The 21,169-nt window shown below is 47.3% G+C and overlaps 1 protein-coding gene across 4 annotated transcripts in view; it reads right to left on the bottom strand.

Annotated features, from left to right (window-relative positions):
• Positions 1 to 17,198, bottom strand: part of RIPOR2 (RHO family interacting cell polarization regulator 2) — a 72,213-nt gene extending 55,015 nt beyond the window's left edge. For 2 of the 4 annotated variants that reach the window (XM_082046591.1, XM_082046587.1), the window contains exon 1: positions 17,072 to 17,198. In XM_082046591.1, the coding sequence (XP_081902717.1) occupies positions 17,072 to 17,132 (61 nt within the window). In that variant the 5' untranslated portion in view covers positions 17,133 to 17,198. Of the gene's footprint in view, positions 1 to 15; positions 240 to 17,071 lie in introns of those variants that run through there. The other 2 variants (XM_082046589.1, XM_082046588.1) reach the window with 1 other exon arrangement.
• Positions 17,199 to 21,169: the final 3,971 nt, after the last annotated feature.

A 21,169-nucleotide genomic window follows, 5' to 3' on the forward strand; every position in this document is an offset into this window, starting at 1 on the left:
AGCCCGGCCGGGTACCTGTTGCTGCCGGCGAGGCTGCCCGAGCCCGCCGCGGCTCACAGCCCGCCCCGGGACGCCGCTCGCCCGCCGCCGCCCAGCGCTCCTCGGGCACCGCGGCGCCCCATGCCCGGCAGCAGCGTCCGCAGCTGCAAAACTAATAGCTGCTAATAATAATTAAAAATAATAACTTAAAATTTAAAAATAAAAAAAAGGAAGGGGGGGCGGGGAGGGCAGTCCGTCTCCAATCGAAGCGCACCGCCGCTCTGCTAGCGAGCGCGGCCGCTGCCGGCTTTTCCTTGCGGAGATGCGGGAGGGAGGAGGAGGAGGAGGCGGTGCTGCGCTGCGCGGCCCGCCCCCGCGGGCGGTGCGGAGGGGTGCGATGCAGGGGGGTGCTGAGACCCCCCGGGCCTTGAGGGGGGATGTTGATCCCCCCGCACGCCGTGCAGAAGGGTGCAGATCCCCCCGCAGGCGGCCCCCACCTCGCCCCTGCCGGGTGCGGCGAAGCCGGCGCTGCCGGTGGTTCTGCACCTTTTCTGGGAGCGGTGGCGGGGCTCTTTTCCTTTTTTTCATTCGGCGCTAGTTGTCTCTCGTGCCGAGGGGGTGGGGGGTGACCAAAGGATGGGACATTCGCAAAATACCCCTGATCCGTCCCCCGGGGAGAGGGGCAGGGAACGGGGCTGCCGGCGCTCCCCTTCCCCGTGGCCGGCGGGCTGCTCGCTGTAGTCTCCGTTGCGATCAGTAGCGTGTGGGAAAGCAGGCTCTAAATGTGGATATTGGGAAGGCTGAAGACAGCAGTTAAACGTGAATATAAATGAAAGAACATTGCAACGGATGGAGCTTTAATTTCTTCCTTTGAGCACTCCTTGCTGTACTATCCTGAGCTAGATAGGCAGGAAAGCTGTGTTTTCCCAGAGATTGTGGGGTGTTGTCTTCAAATTGTTGTTGTGGGTGTTGTCTTCCTTCCGAAATATATAGTCCTAGTTATTATAAATGGATCTCGCTATAGAGGTAAGAATTTGGAATATAATTATTTCTGGCCTTAGGACTTCTTCATTTCTCTTCTGCAGCTTTTTTTCATACTGGACTTTACTTCAGCCATCACCCCTGTCTTATTTTCTATGTGGTTGCTGGCCCTCATCCAACATTTAAAGCTCCTTCAACATACTATCCCTTGTGTTTTCTAAGCAGTTGGAAGTGCTGCTTCTTGGGGGGTCAGAGGGAAGCCCTGGCATGTTTATGGGTTTGGTAAATTGACACAATTTGGAAGATGGCTTGAGGATGCAACACTGACTCTCCCTATATGCCTTTATCTTTCCCCGTTTGTTTTTCATGGAGCACACAGACCCGTCACATGCAGGATGATACCGTATGGAGGAGTTTAGGAAATGACATCAAAGAATAAGAGTTGGGGGTTCACAGAGCATCATATATGGAAAAAAAACCTCACTGAATAAAAAATCCAAGCTGCCAATACCAGCAGACCTATCATCTTAAGTAATTTCCAGCAGTAATAATGAACATGTGGTATTTATATTGTATGCTGAAAATAAACAGCACCCTGTAGCCTTAAGAAGTAAAAATGAGAGAAAATTGCTCCAGATTCAGTAAAAGCAGGAGTGGATGTTCTTCACACTGGCATGCAGACCTCTGGGGCCTGAGGGCCATTTCCAAGGTTTCTGAATTTAAATGGGCTCTATGGCAATCACAGTGGTGGCATTTCCAGAGGCACCCACTTCTCCACTGGAAAAAAGTGTAGGGGCTGTTGCCAACACAGTGCTACTGCTGTAGCTCCAAGGCAGAATTTTTAGGATGACCTTGTTATGTCTCTGACTGAATTGACTATGCCCCTGTTTCATGTGTTTCACATAGGACGTGAACTCCCAGGCCAAGGCGGAGAAGTCGCTTTCTGGAAAAAGCAGCTGTGCGCTTCGGGCTGTGGAATGCCAGGGGAAGAGGAGAAGGAATATTTGTGGCTGTGCTGGAAGCTATAAATGTCTCATCATGCATACTTAATATGCTTTTGAGTCCATTTCAGCCTTTTAGGGGGTGGCAGCTCACACTGTAGAAGCCTGGTTAATTTGTTAAAGGTTTTCAGTGCTGTATACTAATTGCAGCATCTTACTTCAACCTTGAGCCTCCTACAGTAGTTCTTGGCAACTACTCTCTGTGTAACCTGTGTTACAAATTCCCTCTGGCCCTTTGCAGAAGATTTTCTGAACTTAAGGTTGCAGATGTAAATACCTCATTCATTTGCAACCTCCTCTTTCAAGGAAATATTCTCTGTTCTATGCAAATGTGCGTACTAGGGATGTATGAGCTGTTTTTCTTGGTTTCTCAATATAGTTTTACATAGCAAATGCAGAAAGCTAATTTCCTCCTCTCTGTCACCCCCAACCCTACACACATTCCCACTTCCCTGTTCTCAGTGCTGTAGCTTGCTGAAACTCCCAGGAGACTGAGTAGGTTTATGGATGCTCTAGATAAAATCTTTGCCCCAGTTCATCCTTCCTAACATGTATTCATCCTGACACACATGCTTTTGAAAGGCTTGGGTCAGTCCACGTGTGTCTTGTTTTGCTAATTCAGTGGAAAATGCCAGAGAGCTCTGCCTCCCTCCATAATTAGGCAGGAACTGAAGCTGCTGTTGTATTGTGGCTGTGATCATGCTACTACTCCTATAAATTATTCACTGTATTGCAGTGTAATCTGCTGTTATGTTAAAAATAGGTCAGCATGAATGTCCCCAGTGAAATTTCCAAGTGACAACAGCTGATTCTAGCTTTGTCTCCAGAAAACAGTGACCTCTCCAAACCAGTAATTGCCAATTATGCTGCACTTCCATCTCCCTGGCAGCTCCAGCGCACCTTCACAAACACTAATTCCCAGCAATGGTAACCCCACTTTATGCTTGAGAGAACTAAGCCAGAGTTCCTAAATTACCTGCTGGGCTTTGCTGGAACACTTTGCTTTCTATTAGCCTTTGCTCCCAAGCCAAAGAGTAAATCAGGATTATCAGAGAAGAGATTATAGTCTGAGAATACCTAAGTGCTCTGCTCCTCCCAGGCACCCGGAAGGCTTCTTGCAAGGGCTGAGCAGGATTTTCTGGCTGATATGCATCAGTTACAGATCGCTGTGGGGGGTGGATAAAATGAGAAGTACTTCAGTTTTCCCAGCACCCCATGGACTCCAGCCTGCTGAATCCTCTGAATCAGCAGAGCAGGAGGGACCCCAGGTTTTCAGGTCCATGGCAGACATGTCATCTACAGAAACCGTGAAAGGAGGAGTGGGACCTGGTAGCCTGGACAGAGGTCTGAGATGAACCCTCTTTCCCCCATTAGATACTTTGAGGGAAGACTCTGTGAGGACCCCTGTGAAAATGTAGGATATTGCTGCAAGTTCCCTGCTTGCTGAGGGGATGTATGTCATGCAGATACAAAGACTTAGCCCAGTCCTGGCTCTCTCCAAAGACCTGAAGGTGAGGGTTGTTGGTGGTAGACAGCTGAGTGGTATTGCTAAGCAGACAATGCAGAGGACAATTTGCATGGATGTATCTTGTCAGGATGTTTGGATCAGTGAGAGGCCAGAGGAGGTGGGAGGATTGACTTTGGATGTCTGAGGTAGATCAGGCCTGCCATATTCTTTGAAGAAGACAATTTGTATATGGACTTTTCCTGCTGTGACTCCTCTTTGCTGTATTTCCGTGGAAGTCCCTTGCTCAGAAGGGAGTGCCTGGAAGCACGCAGCATCTTCATTTCACTGCCAGATGCTCTGTGGGACATCTCCAATAGGTATCACACCCAGGCAAGCCTCCTGTGAGAGCACAGGTAGCAAACCTGAGTGCTCTTACCTGGGCACCTCAGTCCAAAAAAGAGATGAATGATCAGATTTGAGAGTGGGGAGTATGGCAGGTTCAAGAACCATCAGTTGGAAAGTAAAAGACAAGAGCCTGACCGCTGCCATGAGCAATCGCGGCAAGAAATGAGCTTTAACTTGCTGACCGTACACAAGTTCACCATTAATCTTTCTGGCAAAACATATTAAAGTATTGCCACAGCTGTCCTATTCTCTATACTACACCCTGCCTATGCTGATCTTGGGTTGACTCTGTTCCTGTATTTATACCTTCTCTGTCAGACAAGCCTGTCCCGTACATCTGGCTTCCACTTGCCATCATCCTGTAACATGTCTTGCTCTCCTTTTGATACCCACTTGTTTTTCACTGCTGACATCCTCTAACCACTGTGCAACCATTTCCCCACTTTTACTTCCCATTACAGTGTTGCTGCTCCACCCTCAAGTTCCTCATTTCTCTTAATGTCACTTTTGCAAAGCTTTCCACCTGCAGCTCTCAGGAAAAAGTTATCTGAACTGATCATCTGCAGTGACTTAGGAACTAATTCAGTCTTCTGGGACTTCTGGTCAGATGCTCAGCACCACTGGATCTTTGGGAATGACTGAAGCATAATGCAGTGGTTGTGTCCTGTGGCATGATGGTCAGGCCCCACTTGGTATACCAAGGAACAGTTATGTGTGCAGAGGGAGAGGTCTAAAGACAGAAAGAGGAGGTGCCTTTAGCTTTCAATGCATCGCAACAGCTAGTACTTTCCATAGGTAATCCTTCATTTGTTTCTTCTTTGTCCCTCTGTAATGCATTTAAGGTGGTCTGAGATAGCTGCCTTCAGAGCAAGAACACTTCCCAGTGACAGCCAGTGCCTGTGTCACCATCTGAATATAGCAAGTTAACTTTGGGACATGTACACACAAACAAACACTGTACCCGCCCTCATGTGTGTAACATGGGGAACAGGAAGAAGGAGCCACTGATTGCTTTTTTTGTTTGTTTGTTTGTTTTTTTCCCTGGACTGTTCCTCTTCAAAATCAGCCCTGATGTCTCTTCTGGACAGGTTTTGGGTGGCAATGGGGAGGAGTTCATGGAGAGCTGGAGGGAAAAGCACATTCCAGTGTCTCAGAGTGCTTAGCAACCAGGGCCGGCTGAGCTGCTCTTAAGTGCACACCAAGCGTGTGAATGGCATGTCTAGTACTGCAGCTCTAGCTTTATTTGTTTCCCCTCTCTTGTTTTTGAAAAACTTTCCTTGTTTTCTAATTAAGGCGCATGAAAAACTGCTGGAAATTTATTTTTGCTTTTCTGGGCAGCTGGAAGACAGCCATGCAATGCAGTGATCAAAGCTGTGGTAGTGATCAGAGATCTGAAGCGACAGGTATGGCGCTGTCAGTCTGCTTTTTGGGACTGTGGCTGCCAGACAACCTCTTCCATGCCATTGGTGATGGCCTGGCTTGAAGTTCTGCTGCTGGACAGCCCTGAAATCCTCTCTCCCACTGTGTCTGAAGGAGCGTGGAGAGTGAGACGCAGTGCTTCCCAATGGTCTGTAACATGTGAGATGCCTGCTCAGGGCTGCCTTTCCCAGTACAACCAACAACTATAACATCAAGAAGACCCTGTTAGACCATATCTAGGAAAGCATTTGTCTTTGTAGAGAGAAAGTCAATCTGTCTCTTTTCTGTTGCTTAGCTCTCAAGTGCCCAGACCCTGGGGTCCCTGCCATAAACCTCATCTTCCATCACGACAGCAGGCTGAGCTCCCCACTGTGTTCGGGGTCTCAGGGACTGATACCATCTCTACCCATGTTATCGAACAGTAACACCCACCACTGAAACTTGCTGGTTACATCAGAACTGCAGTTAAAATGTGGATCCAGCCCATGTCAACCTCCAGACTGCCTTTGCAGCCTCACCTGCAGTTGAGAGGGAAATTTTAGGCAAGCTCTGAAGCACAGAGAAGGAGAAAGCCTTTCTTTGTACATGCAAACTCTGGTTAGCAGTCTCAGGCATGGCTGGGCCAGCCCTATACTTGTCCATCCCATGCTATGAAGAAGGCAATTGGCCTGGAAGGACCAAGGATCATGAAGAATAGTTATTATATGAGGCAAAATACTGTGGGACATATTAATGGCCACTGAAGGTATCCTAGGTCCATGATTGAAAGAGCAGGTTGGGAGCTTTGGCCTGCCTTTCTGTGCCCTTCAGCAGCAGCGTAGAGACAACCTCTACCTTCTTTCCGCTCAGTGTGTCCCATAGGTCATGGCAAGAAGGGCAAGAGCTGCAAGGATGAAGAGCATGGTCTGGGGAAAACGATGGTCGGGCAGGAGAAGAAGGCAAAGGCTGGGGTGGAAGAAAAGGAGCAAATAAGGCCAGACAGGTTTCAAAATCAAGTGCCATGTATGAACCCTACAGGGTTCATACAGTGTGCTGCACACCTGTATTCCTGCATGTTCTTAACATGGCAGTTTCATAATAGAAACCTGGGAAGAGTCATCTGAGGCAAAGGCTCCGAGCAATTTCCATCCTCAGTTACACTAGTATAAAACAGAGTTGCCCCGAAATAATTTCCAGATGGACAGTAGCATGGGTGACCCAGCTGGGTCACCAGTGTGGCCAGTGACCTGAGTTGACTGTGCTCTTCTTTCCTTCTTTTCAGCCACAGCTCTGCACAGAGCACCACAGCTTTGAGAAATTATTTCCCTTCCCTTCCTGCCTCCAAGATACCACCACAGCCCTCTTTTCCTCATCAGCACATATTTCTGTGGCTTAAATATAGCAAATACAAAACAAGTGCAGCACACACAAAATGCCATTCGGGGGAGCGCAATGAACATGCTGCCTCTGTAACGTAATGAGCCCCAAGTGCATTTGCCAAATATTTGGGCTGAGATTCCAAAGGAGAGGAGGGGTCCACAGCACAGAGAACTTCACCACCAAACCCTCAGGCCAATACCCCTCTGTATCTTTTGGGGGTTGTTTGTTGGTCCAGCTTGCCTTCACCTGGAGACGTTTAACCCCTCTCAGAAGTCGTTTCCTCTAGGAAAGGTGAAGAGCAGCTTTTTGTGCCACAGTCACTGGGGCTGTGAGTGGATTTGAATTAAAAAATCACCAATGACATGTAATGTAAAGGCAAGAAATTGTGTTTCTTTAGGGGTGTGGTCTGGCTTTGTGGCTGAGGTTAAATGACACCAGTTAAACCACGCCAGTTTTTGAATGTCTGACCCTGGGTACTATTTTCAGTGCAGTGATTTTTGAAGTGATTAGTGACAACAGCTTGGCACTAATCAGTGGCTTGTGTTGCTGATTAAGCTAACTCTTCCTTGGCTCACAACAGGCATCAGGAATAGAAAGGGCAGGAAGCTCCCCAGAGAGACAGGAGAGGCAGAGCAGACCAGGACCTCCCGAGCTGCCTGTTTTTCCATGGGAAAATTAAAAAAAAATAACCATCCAAGTTCAGAGCTGAGCTCAGCAGTACTGGGGGGCTTCATTTTGCTTTGAGAACATTTTTTTTATATGGGCCCTTTTCAACATTCCTGTCCCTCTCAATAAAAAAAACAAAAAGGGCTTTACTTGTAAAATGTATGCTAATGTTGCTAGTGTGGCACTCCTTGCATGTGTTAGTAGGAGGATCTCAGAGATGCTACCTAGTTTCAAATCTATCTATGTGCATCTATAAAATCTCTCCTTTCTTCAAGACACTTAAGGAAATCTGTTAGTTCAGTGTGAAGGCTGCATGTTATGACCTGATCCATCAGTCCTGATGTAACCCAAACTCCCCAAACCATCCAATTTGCAAATGAGACAGATTCTCCAGATGCCACCCCCTAACTCAAGGAATCCCTAGAGGAAGCAGGCTGTGCTCTCTCTGCTCTTTACGTCACCTCCATTAAGAAAATGCAGTGACCTCTGCTCGGCTGGTGATGTCTCAGACAGAAAAAGGTCCCATTTCGTCAGTGCTACTTCTGTTATCTCTGTGACATCACCTGGGCCCTTTCTTATCTTTTGTTTTTTCCTTCTCGAGTGAGAAAACCCAGCGAGCAGGACTCTGATACTTACAGGGAGCTGTTGCTTGGCAGACTGCACTTCTACACAGGCACAACCACCCTGCTAAAATTGAACATGGTGGATAGTAGATGACATCTGTGTTCACAGCAGAGCTCTTCCACCATCCTGAGTTACCATAAAGTGAGAAGGATGTGAATGAAGCTCCATTTGTGCTGTGGAGCCTGAATGTCAGCCAGCATCGTTAGCCATTGGCATCTTAATCACAAACTTCAGAAAGCCATAGGGAAAAGACATGAGATTTTATAAGCTCATCTCCAAGAAGGTTCTGTGGGAGTCCTCAAAACTTAATGTCTATGGTAATGACAATATATTCACAGAGCTTTTGGCCATCCCATTGAGCCCCTCACAGAGGCTGTCCCTCTCTCTTCTGCCACAGGTGGCTCTGACACCCCTCTGGGGAAGCTCCCAGATTGCCGCTTGGTTCCCGAAATGTAGGGGCACTCCTCAGGGGAGCCCAAGGAGCTTCTCTCTCTGGTATTGCACAGCATGAAGAGAGGATCACTTGCACAAAAGCTTCTCACTGCAGGTGACTTCCCCTCAGGCCGGGCGTGGAGCAGGCAGGAAGGCAGGGCTGGCCCTCAGAGAAGCTTGGCATGATGAAAGGGGAGGTGTTGCAAGCCTTTGTGCAAAATGCCACACACACCTCAGACAGTTCTGTCTGACTTTTTGAGGCAGTTTAAGGTTTTGCTTCCCAGAGCAGATATTTCACCCGGGATTATGGGCTTGAGTATTTGTGGGGCTGGGGTATTTTCAGTGTCTTTTCTTCTCTCTGGGATGGATCATCATCACTTAGAAGCAGGATCATCCATAGAATGATAGAAACATAGAATAATTTTTGTTGGAAGAGACCCTAAAGATCATTGAGTCCAACCATTAACCTAACTCTAGCACTAAAGCATATCCCTAGGAACCTCATCTACACATCTTTTAAATACCTCCAGGGATGGTGACTCCACCACTTCCCTGGGCAGCCTGTTCCAATTCCTGACAATCCTTTCTGTGAAAAAAGTTTTCCTAATACCCAATCTAATATCTGTGTCTAACAATCTAATATCTATAACTAACATAACTATTCAATGACGTGATGTGGGCAGTAAAGGCCAGGCATTGTCCTGGCATGGGTCTGGTGAGTAATGCTGCAGGAGCAACCTGGGCACTGATCTCCCCCACTGTGGTGCCACAGGGCAGCAACAAGCGCAGGCTGTTTTCCCAGTGGGACATAACTAAAAGCACCACTGTGCACTGGGGGAACCAGGCCCCAGGCCTGTGTGGGCAGCACCTTAGCTACTGCATCCTGTTTGGAAACAAAGTATGAGTAAAGTTACTTGGCAGACTGCACTTGAGTAAAGTGTCACTTTAATGGTAAGAGGGTGCCCCAGGGCTTCCATGCTGGGACCTGCTGTCACAAAGGTGACCGTACATGGCTCCTGCAGTGGTTCTGCTTCCCATCACCCTTCCTGGGGACCAGCCACCCCGATGCACATACCTGCTGCCCTATGGACACCAGCCACGCTTGTGCCCACTGCTGCCAGGCTAACAGCAAGGGACTGCCACTGGCAGGGGAAGAGCCAGGCTCTTCAAGCAGGTAATTAAAGAAAGGATCTCCATTTCCATGCTCTGATTTGGCACCTAGAGGGGCTTCTTGTTTCCATCCCCTGTTTTCCCTCCTTCTCACATGCACAGACACACACTTGCTCACTATTGACTATAAGGGCAACTTCAGACAACCAACTTGAGGAGTTAGGGCTCTAAATATTTGAGAAGGTTGGAATAGAGGTGATTCAAACTGCCCCAGTTTGGGTGCAGCCCAAATGTGTTTCTCCCCTGCCATTTGTTGAGGCAGGGGCTGGATCGCAGTGGGACTTTCCCAAAATCTCACTTTATTGTCTCACTCTTTCTCTGTTGCCTCCTTTCTTGACAATTCACTTTTTGTTGTTGTTGTTGTTTTTCCCATCCTTTTATCAACTATTTCAACTCTAGGCATCATATCCAAGCTCTGGGTTTCTGAACTTTCCAATTCTCAGACAATTAAATCAGAGTAAGCCAACATCGGTCCCCATAAGTTATGCAGCATTAAGCCTATTGTGCTCAGGATTTCCATAGTGGTTTTGCTTCACCTGTTATCCAGCTGCCAAAGACACAGGAGTATTAGTGGCTCTTCACAGCATAAATGTTTTCCTGCACCCACCCCACCCAATCTTTTTTTGGGTGTGCAAATGCACACTCCTCCCCCCCAGCCCTTGGAAGAAAGCCTGTAGGTTGAGCTGCAAATTCCAGCAACAAGGAAGGGCTGCTTGGGTGGCAGCCACAGTGAGACCCTTCTTCAAGCCATTTCCCTGCTCTTAGATGCCAGATCAAGACAATGTGGCTTAAAATTCTGTGCGGCCTGACAACAATCCTCATCCCCTAAGTGATGCTGAGTTGGTAGGAAAAATCCTACTATGGAGAAATCATCCCACTATCAACATTTTAGTGCCCCTGTGACATTGTCAAGTGCTTGACTACTCTCCCCTCTCACTATAATTCACGTTCTCAGACTGTTTTCATCCCTTGCCTTTTAACTCTGCACTTCCTGAGCCGGTTGTTTTGTGACTGTCACACCCTCGGTGCAGCAACCACAAGGCTTTGGTTTTAGCATCCAGGCAGGCGGAAGCTCATTTCAGAGGCAGCTGAGCTATGGCTCGAATTGTTAAAGGGGTGAAGTTGTTTACACCACCAGCTCATGCTAGCCAAGCCACATTTATTTTGTTACTTTAATGATGGGACTGGATGACAAAAAGGTTGTGTTTTACAGAGCTTTGTAAAGACACTGTCTAAAAACGGGAAGGGAGAAAAGGGTGCAAAGGAAGGCAGTTTTGCTTCAGCCTTTGGTGAGACACTTGTTTTGAAAGCCCGGAAGGTGGCCTGAGCACACCTAATCAGTGGTTTCTCTCCGGCTGGTACATACCTTCCTCTTTTCTCTGAGGGCTGGTTAAATGCCACTTGTTTATTTGACCTGTTTTTTCCCCTCACTGCTGTTATTTTTAGTGATCTAGAAATATTGTCGACAAATATGAACCAAACATGTTGCCTTCAAGACACGGAGAAAGAAACTACGAAAAGATCAAAAGATTTCATTAATTAAAAAATAGGCAGACAACAAAGCAGAAAGTGTCTCTCATGTCAATCTTCTCTTCAATTTCAGGCCTCATAGACTCAATTGTTTTTGCTTCAACTACAGAGTGCACTTCCCTGTTAAAAATATCCCCCCAGCTGCCCAGGACAGCTGGAAGGGCCAGGGGGCTGGAGCGCTGAGGGTGGGTCGATGCGGGGGCACCCAGGGTGGGGACAGCGCTCTGTCACTGCTTCCTTCAACCACAAAAAGCTCTCTCACCCGTCTGCATAACTCTGTGTCTGCCCATGGACCACAACCAAGAAGCAGCAGCTGCGAGAAGCAGGTGAGCAAAGCATTTAGCATAAACAGGAATAAGCAAAAATGTGCACCCTCTTTTCCACACCATCCTTGTCCTGCACCCTGAGTGAGACTGCTCACGCTCTTGGAGAAAGGTGCTTCAATCTGAGTTAATAGGCCAAATATCCTTTACTGCAACCTATCTATCTGTTTGAAGCAGGCACTGTTGCCTTGGTGATAAAGTGATGGGCCTTCTCTTCCTCTGGGCTGCAGTGAGAACAGCACACGTGTTCTCTATCTCCAGGAACGTGAGATAAGCCAAAAGGACAGGTAGGGCTGGTGGGAGCTGTAAATGTTTTCAGGACAATGACCCGTAGTCTCTCAGCAGTCAGGGAGGAGAAGCTCCCATGCTTAGTACGTTGCGACGCTGCTCATCTTTACTACAGCCTTCTCAGGTATAAGGCACTCATATGCTGGAAAATGGAGACCTGTCAAAAACTGGTTTGGGTGACAATTTAGGACAAATGATATCTCTGTATTTCTCTGAGGCACACGTGTGCTGGAATACTGTACTGATATGTACACATGAATATCCTCAGAAGACATAATTTGCCTAAAGGTGCATCAGTTTGATGTGTTCTGTGGGGAGGGGACATACCTGAGCTGACGCTCACCAAAGCAGGGCTGGGGTAGTGGCTGCTGCAGCCAGCAACAGCATGGAAAGAAGCCTGGTCCAGTGGGTCACAGGCAACCTGTGACATTGATGTCCCTGCCTTACTTTTAGACAGGTCACTGCATCTGCATGCCTGAGGAAAGCATAGAGTCTTGTATTGCTTTAGGGGAAGAGGAAGGTAGCTTAACCTGAATTGTTGCTGAATAAAAAGCAAGTCTCAACTCTAAGTTAACATCTAAGACTTTATCCTCATTTCTCTCTAATATCAGCAGCGATGTTACAATACACCAGGCGGTGCGTATAACCATGAACAGCAGCTACCTTTCCTTTCAGCAAAGCCTCAAAGCTGCTCCCAAACCCCAGAACTAAAACTCTTTTCTCTCTTAGAAAGGGCAGGCAGCTTTACAAGGATGTAAAACCATCAGGTACATTTTTTGAAGCATACCTTAGAAGTCCAATGCAATTACAGTTCTGCTGGGAGCCTTGATGGGTGGCAGTGCTGGAGTGTGTCTGTGTGTCGAGCAGCATGTCAGTCCTGGGCGAGGAAAGGGACTTGGGACTCTAACATCATGCAGTGCACCATCTGAAGTGGGGCTCTGGTCTACTGAACTGGAGCACGCATTTACTGAATGTTAGGAAAGACAGCTGTGCTTTTTTTCCCCCATACTTTGGAAACACAGATGGGATTTTGTGTCAGCTCTGGCCTGAGAAGGCAGGTCGTGGTTAACGTGAGTACAACCAGAGGACACATACAGGAGGTGGGAGGTGCAGATGTGAGGAGAGGTTGGAGTGGAGCAGCTGTATGAAAAGATCTGCAACAAATCACGGTCTAATTTCTATTTCTCCTGTGCATTCCCCGTTCAGATATGTCGATCACTGCTAACAAAGTGCCTGGATCCATATGCTTGCTGTGCTTGCTGAATGCTTGCAAACCCTGCGCATGGATGTGTCTGCATCAATCCAGGAGCTCCTGCTGTGCCAAGCCCCCAGCCCTGGTCTCAAGCTGTGCTGAAGTGGTGGCACCGTGACTCCATGCGAGAGACCAGCTCTCCTCCCAGGGGAAACCAGGGTCTGTCTGCCAAAAGAGCTGACTCATGCCCAAATCTCCCTCCCTCCCTGGGCCTGGGAGCTTCAGGAGCCTTCCTGGCTCCTCAGCTCAGAAAGACCCAAGGAACACCCATGCCTGTTTGGCTGCAGTGATGAGGAGAATGCTTGTGCTAGTGGAAGTGATTTCTTTTTAATGAAATATCACTTTGGAATCTCAGGCACTTAAAGTCACTAAAAATTGAAAAGCATTTTCCCCACGGTAGGTGTTTTGACCATATGTAAGACTAAGTGAAGTCACTTGCCTTGAATTAACAGAGGAAGGCCATAAAAGAAACAAAACATATCACTGCCTGTACATTCAAGACGCTAAAATAGTTCCTTCTTGAAACTTTTGTGTACTACATCTGTGCCCTGTGAAACTGCGGCCACACGGCAGAGGAGAGGGAGTTGCGCTTCACCAAACCTAAGGACGGTAATTCGCAAAGTCTCCACAGACCCTTTGAAGGAGATAGCACAATGTAAGGGCAGGGTTGTTACTAGAAAACAGGAAAATTAGCTGACAGATTTTCTTTGAAGGTGAGCATTTTCAAGTTTCTAATAGTTATTGCAGGAGCCAGCCTGATTTTTTGTGAAGATATGCGTAGTATACTATGTCACACCCATCTCTGTGACTTGGAATTTCAATGTATGATAGGGAAAACATTGCTATTGTAGCATACATAGATAAAAATGCTGGAAGCATCAGTGATGCTGCAGAAAATACAGAAATTTTCAGTGAAAGGGGTTTTTTTGCCTGTGGGAAAGCATCAGTGCCAGCTTATGGTCTACATCAATGGGAAAATATTTTCCCCTTTGTCTTTCCCAAAGGAGGATTTTAAACTATAGCTTTGAAAACAGCTATCCAAGGACCTCTTTGTTACTTTTTTGAAAAACTTAAAACACCAGAGGATTTCCAGAGAGCTATAAGTTAATGTTGTGTCACTAATGATGCAGTAGCCCGGTAGTGGTCCTGCCTCATTGTGGAACAGCTGATCTAGGAGTCATATAAGCAAAATTAAGGGAGATGGAATACAATCAGTGTCACTCATTAGGGTTTTATAGAAAATAATTGTATTGATAGTGTACTTGGACTTTTGTAAGAAACGAGACCTGGTACTGCATGAGATTTAGACCAAGAAGCTTGAAAAAGAGGAGATCAATTTGGGACATGCTGTATGGTTCCAAATCAAGTCCAAATGACAGATGTAACCCAGCTGAGGAATCATCAAGCATGCCAGTTTCTAGCAAAGACCTGCACAGATTGGTTCTGTTCCTTTGGGATTTAACTCTTTTGACGTCAGTGACCTGAAAGCAAACTTTAAACAGTGACTGACTGAACATGCAGACGGCACAATGTCTTGGGAAGTGGTAAATCACTCTGAGAACAGGCTGCTTGAGAAAGTGAGCTGATTCACCTGGTTTAGTGTGGGCTTAGCTGGGAGCAAAGGAGATAAGCCATAATGAGAGGATAGTGTTGACCCTGTCCCAAGAAATTTTAATGCTGAAAGACTTGAAGATTATAGAGTAAAATTTGATTAAGAGAAGACCCTCACGTGATGCTGGGATTCAAAAGGCCTCAAGCAGTCCTTGTACATATCAGCTGTTCCTCAAACTGATCCTGACATATATATTTATAAAGTATGAGTGAACAGATCATGTAACGTTTGGATTTGTCCCTGGTGTAACAGTTTTGAAGAGGTGGGCTCCGTGCTGGTGTCCACATCTCCAGGGGGATGTTCCAAGAATGACGAAAATGCTTAAAAGATTGAAACTTTCATCTTATGAAGAAACATTAATAGATAACAGTCTGCTTGGCAAAGGGTAAAAGAGGTTTGAATACAGTCTGTGGATAGTTATATGAGATAGATATACATATATAAGCAATAGTGAGTTCTTTGCTCTCCTGGACAAGAGGGTATCAAACTCCAAAAAACTAGACAAATCAACACTAAAAGAACTAAGATGTAGCTATCCTTAACTGTGACAGTAGCTAACCATCAGGAGAAATTTAAAAGGTGGATTGGGAGATTTGCCATCACCGCTTTCCAAATCAAACGGGATGTGGAAAATAAAACAAGAAGCCCACACTCTGAAAGCTGTGGTCTGCACTGAGCTGGGAGTCAGAGTTCAGCTCCTGGCAAGCGTCTCCATCTGTCCCAAAAATCTACAACTAAGTTTTGGCCAGCACCTGGGTCTCTGCAGCATGAGCGGGGTGGGGGCTGCCCTGTGACCAAACCAGACACAGCTCCTCCCTGCTCGGATCCCATCCAGCCCCAGGAATTGCACTGGGTTGTCCAGGGTCAATGGAGCTCCAGAAATAGCAGCCAAAAAGCTAATGTTCCCCTGCTAACCCATTCAAGGGAGAGGAGAGGGGGCTGAAGGGGAACTAGCACTGCGCCTGTGTTGTTTGGGCTTTCCATCTGGCAGGTTTTGGAGCCAACAGACCCTCTGGCCCAAAGAGCAGCTGCGGTAGATTTGTTCCCAGTTACATGCAGGCAAATTGAAGAGGCTGTCACTGACTCTTGAGCTCATAGGATAACTCAGGTGGGAAGGGACCTCAGGAGGTCATCTAGTTCAACCTCCTGCTCCAAGCAAGGTCACGGAGAGGTTTCAAAAATGTTCCTGCCTTTGAAAAGCCAGCCTCCTATAGCTGTTGCTGGATCAGCCCTGCCAGGAACAAGTTAGCTGAGAGCCTGGAAAGGATTTCTTAAGCACAGTATCTTTCCCTACACATAACGCAATATAAATGTCGAATAACCTGCATGCATTCCTCACCTTCCTTCCTATATTTCTGACTAAGATCATAGGCTAGCAGTTTCAGAAACAGAAAGGAAGCCTAAATCCCACTGGCTCTTCAGAGCACTCAAAAATGTCCTTATCAAGTCAGTTATCCTGAGAAACAGCATTCACCTGCGTGAGGGCAGGATGCACGGAATGCAACAGGGTACTTTCAGTGCCAGGTGATTTGCCCAGTGGCATCAGGTCTTCCCTGGACTATGCAAATGCTCTGATCCCTCCTTTCTGCAAATCCATTGCTCTTCTGAGCCCAGACTGGGACACAGGGTGAGGGGTGGGAAGCATATATACATGAGAAATTTTGAATACAGACAGTACTTCACTGAAACTGCTCTCTTTTCTGTGCTGATGCCTTTCACTGAGGCTCAGATAACTGGATTTGGCACTATTCACTGCTAAGTTTTCCCTACCAACCGCAGCTGAGCTTTGTTTAAATGAGGTTTGCTGAAGCTGTGCTCAAAGTGAGTTTAAAGGTTCACAGTCTTTGGAGAGGATCCAGGCAGCTCTTTGTGCCTTCAACTCCCTTGGAAACTGCGAAGGGCTGGGGGTCGGGAGAAGATTTGCATGAGCAAGTTCTCTGCTCGGCCCCCGCTCAAGTGCAAAGGGGAGCAGCCAGCAGAGGCAGAAATTAGACACCATGGGCCAGATTCTTCCTTCTCCTCTGTGTCCTCTTATCTATTTTGACCTGGTAGCACTTGATACACATGTAAACAGCAGCACAAGATGCAAGTGGTGAGGAAAAGACCTCTGGCAGAAGCAGTTTTAGGGATACGAAACTGTGGCACTGGCTTTGTGCTCTGGGTTGTGGCACTCAGAGAGAAGGAGGCTAATTTTGCTCAGTTAATTTAAGTAGCAAGTAGCCTTTAGCCCCTGTAAAGAGCCCCTACTACTTTAACGACAGCTGCACCTGTGGTGTTGAATGCCCGACATGCTACTTTGCATAGTGCAGCCACTGTAGAAAACACATTTGGTGTCTCCCCAGCTTTTTTCTTCTTCAGTAACCTCCTTGCTGAGGAAGCAAGCTGCTGAACCAGTGTGAAAGTTACTTTTATTGCATACAGGGTGCTTTTGTTCTCCATTCTCTTAGGAGAAAAAGAGAGTCTGGTCACCCTGTGACCTTGGAGCCCATAGACAATTTCAGATTTACCCAAGAAATACCACCCAAGCGAGGAACTGGTCTCTAGTCTGAGTAGAAGGGTTAGTGTAATAAAAGATGACTTTACCTTCCCCAAAGGCATCATCTTCTTCTCCGGGTGCAGTCGGATCGTCTTGGGTGTGCTGCATCGTGGTGAGGACACAGCTCGGGGAGCAGCCAGAGCCGAGTGCTTGAACCGGTTCCTATGCTACCACTCGACTATTTCCTTTCACCAGTTTCCTCAACATTTTGGTGGCAACAGCTTCCGCATCTGCACTTACGAAAATAGTCTCATTCATATGAATAGCGCTTCTTGTTTTTACGGGCAGCCTTTGAGATGAGTTTAGAGGTGGGGTGTCCCCACTGCTGAGAGAGAAGTTGATTTTGAGAGCAGAGGCAGGCAGGACAGGCTCAAAATGCACCCTGCCCTGTTGCTGCGAATGCCGCTGCATAGCAGCAGCCCTTTCAGGCCAGGATGTAAGGGGTTTTGCATATGAATGTGTATCCTTTCTTGTGGCAGAGGTAGAGCAGGGAAACAACTCTGCAGAGTGTCTTGCATTCAGCCCAGGGACAGTTTGACCAGAGTAACTGCCTTCCCCCTGGCCCCAGCTCTCTCAGTGCCATGTGTTCAAGGGATTTTATTTTTTATTTAGCATGACAGCAGTGACAGCACGTTCTCATGTACACTGTTGTGACCTACGACCATGGACATGCAGGTAAACTGGAAAGCCATACGTGGAAAGCCATGGTTAGTAGATCGAGAGAGGTCCTCCTTCCCCTCTACTCCACCCTGATGAGACCCCATCTAGAATATTGTGTCCAGTTCTGGGCCCCTCAGTTCAAGAAGGACAGGGAACTGCTGGAGAGGGTCCAGCGTAGGGCAACAAAGATGATTAACGAAGTGGAGCATCTCCCTTATGAGGAAAGGCTGAGGGAGCTGGGTCTCTTCAGTTTGGAGAAGAGGAGACTGAGGGGTGACCTTATTAATGTTTATAAATATACAAAGGGTGAGTGTCACAAGGATGAAGCCAGGCTCTTCTCGGTGGCAAACAATGATAGGACAAGGGGCAATGGGATTAAGCTGGAACACAAGAGGTTCCACTTAAATTTGAGAAAAAACTTCTTCTCAGTGAGGGTGCCAGAGCACTGGAACAGGCTGCCCAGGGGGGTTGTGGAGTCTCCTTCGCTGGAGACATTCAAAACCCGCCTGGACGTGTTCCTGTGCGACCTCACCTAGGCATTCCTGCTCCAGCAGGGGGATTGGACTAGATGATCTTTTGAGGTCCCTTCCAATCCCAAACATACTGTGATACTGTGACACCACTTCTCTCAGGGGCAGATGCACTAGCAGGGACTTAATTTTTTTGCACTTACATTTTCCCAAGTCACCATCTTTGGTGCGTTACTAAACATAACAACCTTCCTGATGATCAGGTGAACAATAGAACATCAAAGTAAAACTTGCTGTCTGTTGGTAATAGGCATATTATTTGAGTATCTTTGTCACTGCTAATTCTGCATCACACTGGCCCATTCAGCTGCTGTGTTTCCCAAACTTTACAAAGCAAGTTGACTCCTTCCTGCCAAGTCTCTCAATTTATGAAAGGACCTTGCCTACCAACTAACTTACTCTAAACTTGCACAAAAATACATTTGGGTGTCAGATAGTGTCTGAGCCTTGCATAGTTCTGCTGAACTTCATTGGACCACTCACGGACATTCGTATGTATGTGTGTGCGCATACAGGTGTGGGCCTAACACCAGTAGTCCCTCACATCTCTGCTATCAGAAGTTAGGGTATAATGACAGTAAACCTGTACCAAGTTTTGATTACTCAGCCTAGTAATTGCATGTGTTGCCACACCCTTGGAAGCGAGACTCCTAGCACAGCAGTCATGTTTGCTACAGCTTCTGGCAAATGAGTCACAAGCAGATAAAATGAGCTCATCTCTAATTATCATGGCTTTTTTTTTTTTAAAGCTCTACCAGTGGGTTTCTGCAGGGCTGAAAATGGAGACAACTGGTCTTCTAGGCGGTGCACAACTTGAACAAATTTGGATGTAGAAGACAAGACAGAAGACGGGACAGGTCCATCTAACCTAATGCCCACCCAGACCTTAGAGCCATGTTCATTAGCTCCTGTAGCAAATGCTGTGGCAGCAATTTGGTCATCATAGAAAGGTGAGAATACTCTTCCCAGCTCAAGTACATCCTTCCCCTGGGCACAGGGTAAGGTGTCTCCTGGTCCCTGGAAAGGGATTCTGCATCCTGCAGAGTTTATGCTTCTCCCTCACTGTCACATTGGGTGTCTCAGCTGTGCAACCTGATGGATGCTGTCTTTCCAGGTGTGGAAAGCTGTGTTTTCCTAGGGGGATGTGGCCAAAGCCCAGAGGCTCCTAGGACTGGGTTTTGGTAGGGTGGTGTGGCTTGACTGACTGGTTGTTCCTCTGCAGCAACACCAAGCCTTCTTGAGGAACTCTATTCCTGGGAGGCTCCTCTTGTGCTTTGCTTTAGAATCACACTTGTTTAAGGCCTTCCAGAGGAAAGACAACAGTTTGGCCCAACTCCTACGCAATGGGTAAGAGAGAGGACTCGTTTCTGGCCCTGCTGGACAGGCTTGGGGAAATCACTTCTCCTCTCAACCTTTTTCCTGCCCTGCTTATTTCAAGTGATTTCTTCAGGCAAGGACCATCTCTGATTAGGTGGTAGCTGCATTTTATTACATGCAACAGGACAGTCCCTCTGCCTCAGCAAGGCCTCCTGCCATGGTGGTGAGTAGGTGAAGACAGTGGTACAAATAGAGAAACACTGCTTTGGGATGATGAGGGGAAACAGAGCAGAAAAGGGAATCAGTAAGACAAAAGAGAGAGGTGTGAGAAGACAAAGGACAAGATGGAGATGTGAAAGCTGCAGAGGAAAAGCATTGATGTGGAAGGAGGGGAGGCCAGTGCTGGGGGACAGCACCTACCTGGGTTATGCCTTCCAGGGTCAGAGCTGGAAACTGCTGAGCTTGCAGAGCCTGGCGGGGACAACACGTGAGAACATTGCTGGGGGTGAGGGAAAGCAGAAGTGCTGAAGGAAAGGCAGTCACAGGGTGTACCTTGCCTTAAAACTTCCCGGCAAGAGCCGCTGCCTGCAACGGGCAGCCACTGCCCTATGGTTTCCTGGAAACAGCAGGAGGTGGATGGGAGAAATCTTGAACCCCTTTAAAGACAATGGTTAAACTGCCCCGGGGACCTGTGAAGCACATCAGCCTCTGAGGACCAGCATGTGCCACAAGAGGCTTCGCTGTTTATGCTGAGGAGGTTTTTTTGGGCTTGATTCAAAGAATTAGCAAGATGAGCAATGCTACACACACATGTGAATGACTCTAAACAGGCAGACAGCCTAGCAGGAAGAAACCCATAGAAAATATCCCACAACAGCAGTGCCAGCTTTCCTGTGTTGTCCTGCAATTGGAGCTCATTTGTAAATTAAGCATGGGAAGTTTTAGCCATTTACTGCTTCTTTCAGAAATACGAAGGAGCAAGCCATGCTGTCCTGGTTATTGTGGCGGCTCCCTTTTGTGTTGCATTTCCCTGTAACTTAAAGTTATTTCCTTACCCACTGTTTTCAGTCAGCTTCTCCGGATGCCTGTTACCTTGACAGCCCTTTTTTCTTTTATTTTCGGGAATTAAAAGGCATCAAAAGCTGTCGTCTCTCCCGAAAACAACTGTCACCAGAATGAACACACCAGCCGTGCTGGTGATGAATGGTAATGACTCAGCCTCCACTGCAGATGCACAAAGAGGAGTCGCTTTGATTCGTTCCCGTTCGCCACATCGTCCCTTGACGGCAGCCTCACCTGCATCGCTCACAGCATGTGATGTTCTTCCAGAAACCTGTCCCCCAGGGGATCGTGGTGCAAAACCAGCCCACCTTGCACAGATGCCTTGGCCCCGCTTCTCCCTGCTCCATTTTTGCTTTTAGGGCAGCATAATTTTGCCCTGCCAGTTTGCATGCTCATGTCTTTGCTGTTACTGTCCTCAACCATCCAAACTAACAAAGTGGCTTCCTCCCTGCTTTATTTTGTAGCCTCTCAGTGTTTTTTTCTGCCTCCCTGTCTCCATAAGCAGTACTTTTATCTCATTCTTGTTGCAAAGCATGGTCACTTTTCAATTGTTGGCTAATGAAGCTTCACTTCACA

This window comes from Streptopelia decaocto (assembly GCF_964273445.1).
Source record: "Streptopelia decaocto genome assembly, chromosome: 2".
Taxonomy (NCBI): domain Eukaryota; kingdom Metazoa; phylum Chordata; class Aves; order Columbiformes; family Columbidae; genus Streptopelia; species Streptopelia decaocto.